This window comes from Malaclemys terrapin, chromosome 12 (assembly GCF_027887155.1).
Source record: "Malaclemys terrapin pileata isolate rMalTer1 chromosome 12, rMalTer1.hap1, whole genome shotgun sequence".
Classification (NCBI taxonomy): domain Eukaryota; kingdom Metazoa; phylum Chordata; order Testudines; family Emydidae; genus Malaclemys; species Malaclemys terrapin.
In genome coordinates this window covers 36,497,053-36,504,103 of record NC_071516.1, presented here as the reverse complement: position 1 = coordinate 36,504,103, position 7,051 = coordinate 36,497,053, and the positions used below count along the sequence as shown (strand labels likewise).

The window sequence follows — 7,051 nt, the reverse complement described above, 5'->3', positions numbered from 1 at the left end:
AGAATTATACTCATATCTGTATGTATATTTATCTTTTTGCCAATGCTCTCTATGTAACTTTTCTTTTTTAATTAATTTTAATTTAGTTAATAAGAATTGGCTGTAAGCGTGTATTTGGGTAAGATCTGGAATATTCATTAACCTGGGAGGTAATGTGTCTGATCCCTTGGGATTGGTAGAACTTTTTTATATGATGAATTAGATTTTCAGTAATCCTCATCATATTTGACCTGGGTGTCTGGGTGGAGGCCTGAGGCTGGGTCACTTTAAGGGAACTGTGATGTTGGCTTCTGGGTAACCAGTGAGGTATTATAGCAGCTATTTTGTGCTAGCTTGGTAAATGTATGTACTGGAATATCTGCCAGCTTTGGGGATTGTCTACCCCATTCTTTGCACTTCATCCTAATTGAGTGACCTCAGTTGGCTCCCCTGGGACCTCCGTCACAACTAGCAAGGCAGTTAGCATTTAGGTTGTCCCTAACTCATGCTAATGGGAGTTTCTTTGGGGAACATGAAGACATGCTACGTTTTGGGATGGCTGCATTCCTAGTTGATTAGAGTTGACACTTACTATTACCTCAACTGGAATCATAAGTCTCATGTGCTCTGCATTCACACAGTGGAATTCAAGATTTTAGCTACATGTTTTCTCTCCTTCTCTTCTCTAAGCAGGGAAAATGCTACTTTTTACATCACATTGGTCTGGGATGCCTTTGGGTGGTTTCTGGTTGTCAAAATATTTTGTTTCTCACCTTGGAGTCAGGGCTTCCTATACAATTTTATATTTGGTATGATTGAACAGGTCTTTATAATTTTTGTTTGTTATTTGTGTTATGTAGTGATTAGTGGTGTGTATGTTCCTACATTGATTCCTGAATTTTGAAACAAAATAATTAATTGACATGGATGATTTCTGGTGAAACATCTCTTTATCCTAAAGATCATTTCAATTTTAGGTGAAAAAATAATAAAGATAGGATGAGATATTGCTATTTCATTCTGGATTTGGAAAGAGCCACGATCTTTCAAAAGCATCCAAGTGAGTTAGGGTATGTCCGTGCTGCAATAAAAGGCCAGTGGCTGGCCCAGGTCAGCTGACTCATGTTTGCGGAACTTGGGCTGTAGGGGTATAAAATTGCAGTTTGGACATTAGGACTCAGGCTGGTGTCCTGGCTCTGAGACCCGGCTTTATCGCTGTGTAGACGTACCCTTAAGTTCGCAAATCCTAATGACTTACAAAGTTAGTTAGATTCCCACAGGCCAGAATTTTAAAATTTCTAAAGATGCATTTAGGTGTCTAACTGTGTTTTCAAATATGCCTCAGTGGCTAGCTCTCAATAACTGTAATATGCTTAATTTTGCATTTCTAAAGTGCCAGGATATTTCAATTCCTAAGTCGCAATGATTTTGAAAGTGATTAGATTCGTAAGTACCAAATTATTAAAGGCTCTAAAGATGCGGGTGTGTGTCTAGGTGGATTTTCAAATATGTCCAGACACTTAACTGCCATTTATTCTAACGTGTTGCATTTTAAAAAGATAAGACCACTTACGTATCTGTCTAGGAAGAAGACTGTTTTGGGGGATAAAGAACTGGACAAAGATTTCTCCTTTCACCTTGTGGCTCTAGTACAAACTGACTGTTTGATCTTTCACAAGTCTATAGAGATGGAATTTTCAAAAGAGGGAATTAGGTGCAAATATTTCATTGGATTCTTTAAGCTTCTTTGAAAATCCCAGCCTGGAGCTACATTAGCTTGCAGCAACTGAAGTAATGGACCAAGATACATGGGCACCAGTTAATAGCCACTGAAATTAGAAAAGAACGTAAAATAAATACATTTCGGGGAGGAGGGGGGGCTGTGGTACAGTAGAGTGGAGAGGAAACAAGACTGTGACTCAGAACAGCTGGGTTCTACTCCTGTTCCTGCATGACCGTGGGCAAGTCATTTTGCCTTTGTGCCCCTATCGGGTAGGTAGGCTTATCATCTGTGGCCAGCAGTGTACCTAGGAGAAGAAAAACTCCCATTTCAAATCAGGTCTGGTCAGCTAGTTTGTAACAGTTGTGCCATATGCACAAGCAATATGGGTCTGACCCTGGCTAATGGGGCAAAGCATATTACTTAGCCTAATAACTTTTAATTGATTAAGAATAACTCATGCTTTTGTCAAAAGCATATCTTCCAGCAACAAATCCAGCAATGATTTGAAGCCATCAAGAGATGAAGAATCCACCACTTCCCTTGGTAGTTTGTTCTAATGATTAATCACCCTCGCTGTTAAAATCTGTGCCTTATTTATAATCTGAATTTGTCTGGCTTCACCTTCCAGCCATTGGTTCTTGTTTTGCCTTTCTCATCTTTTACTACCCTGTATTTTTTCCCCATGAAGGTACTTATAAACAGTACTCAAATCACCTCTCAACGTTCTTTTGGATAAGCTAAGCCCTCCAGTCACTTTTGTGCACCCTCCCTAATTTTTCAACTTCCTTTTAAAATTTTGGGCAAGAGAACTCTATGCCGTATTCCAGAATCAGTCTGACCAATGTGGTATACAGAGGTAAAATCAGCTTTCTGCTCCTACTTACTACTCTCCTGTTTATACTTCCAAGGATCACATTAGCCTTTTTTGCCACAGCATGACACTTGGAGCTTACGCTGAGTTGCTTGCACACTATGACTCCTAGATCCTTTTCAGCATTTTGCTTGTAGGTAGAATGCTGCTTTGCAGGATTCAATCTCCCATTCTGTAGGTCTGGCCTGTGTTCCTTGTTCCTACATTTATAACTTTGCATTTGGCTGTGTTAAAATATATTTTGTTTGAATGGGTCCGGCTCACACCACTTCACCAACCTTTGTCTCATCCACAGATCATGGATCAGCAGAGATTTCATATTGAATTCCAGCTCATTGGAACAAATGTTGAATAGCATTGGGGCTAGTACTGATCAATGCAGAACCCCACTTGAAACACCCCATTCCATGATAATTCACACCAGCAACTAATTTTTGAGATCTATCAGCAAGCCAGTTTTTAAAAAAAAATAATGTGTGCTTTATTTATATTATATAGTGCTCATTTTAAATCACAATGTTCTGTCATACTAAGTTAAATGCATTACCAAAGTCTGTTATATCTATGCAGTACATTTACCAACCAAACTTCTAATCTCTTCAAAGAATTAAATCAAGTTTCTTTGACAAGATCTATTTTGCATGAAGCCACATGATGGGCATTAATTATATCCATCATTCAATTCTTTATCAGTTGAATCCAATTTTAGTTTTTTCCATTATTTTATCTGGGATCTCTCTCTCTCGCTCTGGTGAGAAAACATTTAAAAGTCTAAGTTTTGCTCTGATGAGGAATGAAAGCAAATGTCAAAATTTTGATTTTTTTCCCAAATGAAATTCTTCTATTCCAGTCAGCACCAATGAAAACTTACTGCAAGTCCTGTGCTGGAATACCTGGTGGATGTGGTAGTCCCTAAGAGCATAGCATGAGCACAGAAAGCTTCTATGTTTCCTTCCTCAAGTACTCAGTGCAGGGCATCAGACGAGAGGGGAGAGAGGACAAGGGAAGAGGTGGACAAGGGTCCTAGAGAGAGCTGGAGAAATTTAATCTAACCTGTTCTTCAGGGTGGAGGAAGAAACAGAGAGTCATCCAGGTCTTTGACAGACCATTGCTTTGTCCCTACACTCTATTTCCCTCCAATAGTCCCTATGCTCTATTCCCTGCATCCAATGGACAATTGCCCCTGGATTGTATTGACCAATGCACAATATTCACATTGCCGGTGCACAATGGTTCCTGCATTACAATCCCTAGTGTCTCATGTATAAAGATGAAATGGTCCCTTCGCTGTGCACCCCAGTGCCCATGGACCTACAGTCCCTTCCTTATATTACTCACCACCCAGTGATGCCTGCACCATATTCCCAGCCCCCACAGTCCTCATGAAGAGCAGAGGTAGAGTCAAAAGATTCCCTTTATTCATATTCTGTCTGGGAAGAGTTTTCTGTGCAGGTTTTTCCTCAGGGCAGACTGCACCTCCTTGTTCCTCAGGGTGTAGATCACGGGGTAGAGGAGAACAATCATCATGTCCCATTCAGGAGATTCCCCGGAGGAGGGGGGCACATAGGTCAAGATGGCCCCCCCGTAGAATAGAGACACCACCGTAAGGTGGGAGGCGCATGTGGAAAAGGCCTTTCTCCTGCTTTCCCACGACTGGACCTTCAGGAGCAGGAAGAAGATTATGTAGAGGTAGGAGAGGAGCGTGAGGATAAAGGGGATGACTACAATGCCCCCAGTGACGATGTTGAGTAGGGTCAGGTTGAGGTGGGTGCTGCCGCAGGCCAGGCTCAGCAGGGGCTTGATGTCACAGAAGAAGTGGGGGACACAACCGGGGCCACAGAATTGCAGCTGGGAGGTCATGACCGTGTGCATCAGGGCGTGCAGGAAGCCAGTGACCCAGCTGGCTGTTGCCAGGAGCAGGCAGGACCGTTGTCTCATGACCAGCCTGTAGCACAGTGGGTTGCAGATGGCCACATAGCGGTCATAGGCCATGACAGCCAGCAGCACGGCCTCACTGCTACCCAGGAAGTGGAAGAAGTGGAGCTGGGCCAGGCAGCCAGTGAAAGAGATGGTCTGGCATCCCGAGAGGAAACCAGACAGCATCTTGGGCATGGTGACTGTGGAATAGCAGATGTCCAGGCAGGAGAGATTCCCTAGGAAAAAGTACATGGGGGTGTGAAGCCGGGGCTCCATCAGTGCCATGGCTACTATGGCCCCATTACCCAGCATGCTGGCCACATAGAGAAGCAAGAAGAGTGCAAAGAGAAAGTGCTCCAACCCCTGGAGATTGGTCAGGCCCATGAGGATGAATTCGCTCAACTCTGTCCTGTTCTCCATCGCTGCAGGGGGGGAAACAAAGAGAAAAAAGGAGACATATGAATCGGAGGCTGAGGTTCTCATCGGGCTTTAGATATTTTGATGCCCATTTCTTTTATAAATTAATGAAAAATGAACATCCTATCCCTCTTTGCAGCTCTGGACATTTCAGCAGCTTTGCTAGCATTTCTTTTAGCAGATTTCCTCCCTGGGTAACATGAGCCCTGAAACTCCCTGTATGTCTGTATCAGATCATCTCCACTTTGCAGATCTATCTAATCTATCTGTCTATCTATTGTATGCAGTGTTGCTATGGCCAGGTGGTCCCAGGATATTAGAGAGACAAGGTGAGTGAGGTGATATCTTTTATTGAACCAATTTCTGTTGGTGAGAGAGACAAGCTTTCGAGCTGACACAGAGATCCTCTTTGGGTTTGGGAAAGGGACTCAGAGTGTCCCAGCTAAAAACAAGTTGGAAACCTTTGTTTAGCATAAATAGTTAACAAATATTTCAAGGGACCTTTCAAAGTGAAGTGGCCAATTAACACCTCACCAGCCATTGCCTGAGGCAGGGTCAGAAAGGGAAAAGGAAGACAGATGGGGATGGGGGGATTGTTAGTGGCTTACAGATAGTTGTAATAAGCCATAAATTCAGTGCCTCTGTTCAGTGCAGGATTTTTAATGTCTAGCAGAGTTATGAATTTATGCTCCCAGGCTCATCTTTTGAAAGTGTTGTGCAGGGTATCTCTGAGAATGTGGACTGATAGATCACTGTATAGCTGGCCTCATCCTCAAAGAGAGGTTGGTCCAGTAAAAAATATTACCTCACCCCCCTTGTCTATCTATCTATTGTGATACATACACTTCCATGTAGCCATCTATTTATGTACTGCCCTACATATTCATCCAACCAAGCGACCATCTATGGTGTTTAAAAAGGTCTTCATCGCCATGCTGTTTACGTACCGGACAAAACTCAAAGGAATAGATGTCAAATAAAAAAAAATATTTTCTGCCCTCACTTCGCCAAAGCAGGTTAATGTGACCTGTTTCTTGAGGATGGGATTTTCTAAAACATCTAGGGCAGTTCAATGTTGATAAATGCAAAGTAATGCATATTGGAAAACAGTATCCCAACTATACATATAAACTGATGGGGTCTAAATTAGCTGTTAGCACTCAAGAGATAGATCTCGGAGTCATCGTGGATAATTCTCTGAAAACATCCACTCAATGTGCAGTGGCAGTCAAAAAAGTGAACAGAATGTTGGGAATCATAAGGAAAGGGATATATAAGAAGACAGAAAATATCATATTGTCTCCATACAAATCCAGGGTATGCCCACATCTTGAATACTGCAGGCAGATGTGTTCGCCCCATCTCAAAAAAGATATATTGGAATTGGAAAAGTTTCAGAAAAGGGCAACAAAAATTATTAGGGGACTGGAACAGCTTCCACATAAGGAGAGAATAATAGGACTGGGACTTTTCAGCTTGGAAAAGAGACGACTAAAATTTGATATGATACAGAGCTATAAAATCATGACTGGTATGGAGAAAGTAAATAAGGAAGTGTTATTTACTCTTTCTCATAACACAAGAACCAGGAGTCACCAAATGAAATTAATAGGGCAGGAAGTTTAAAACAAACAAAAGGAAGTATTCCTTCATACAACACACAGTCAACCTGTGGAACGCCTTGCCAGAGGATGTTGTGAAGGCAAAGACTATAACAGGGTTCAAAAAAGAACTAGAAAAGTTCATGGAAGATAAGTCCATCAATAGCTATTAGCCAGGATGGGAAGGGATGGTGTCCCTTGCCTCTTTTTGCCAGAAGCTGGGAATGGGCAACAGGGGTGGATGACTTGATGATTACCTGTTGCATTTATTCCCTCTGAAGCACCTGGAATTGACTGAACATAGGAACATAAGAGCAGCAATACTGGGTCAGACTAAAGGTCCATCTAGCCCACTATCTTCTGATAGTGGGCTAGATGGACCTTTAGTCTGACCCAGTATTGCTGCTCTTATGTTCCTATGTTCAGTTATTGACATTCAGTGAGAGTGGTTCGGTTAATTCCCCTAGATGCATTTGAAGATCCCACGCTTCTGAGCATGGCTCTCTCTCTCTCGCTCTCTCTGGTGTCATTCCTGGGGGAAGG

At 42.3% G+C, this 7,051-nt stretch overlaps 1 protein-coding gene across 1 annotated transcript; it reads right to left on the bottom strand.

Moving 5' to 3' along the window:
- Positions 1-3,992: 3,992 nt before the first annotated feature.
- Positions 3,993-4,910, bottom strand: LOC128847022 (olfactory receptor 12D1-like). Its single transcript, XM_054046339.1, has one exon. It carries the CDS (start codon positions 4,908-4,910, stop codon positions 3,993-3,995), a length of 918 nt encoding a protein of 305 aa, XP_053902314.1.
- Between the last annotated feature and the right edge of the window lie 2,141 nt (positions 4,911-7,051).

What these genes read in the sequence shown, in the direction of transcription:
- LOC128847022 (XM_054046339.1), bottom strand. Translation starts at nt 4,910, where the DNA reads ATGGAGAACAGGACAGAGTTGAGCGAATTCATCCTCATGGGCCTGACC.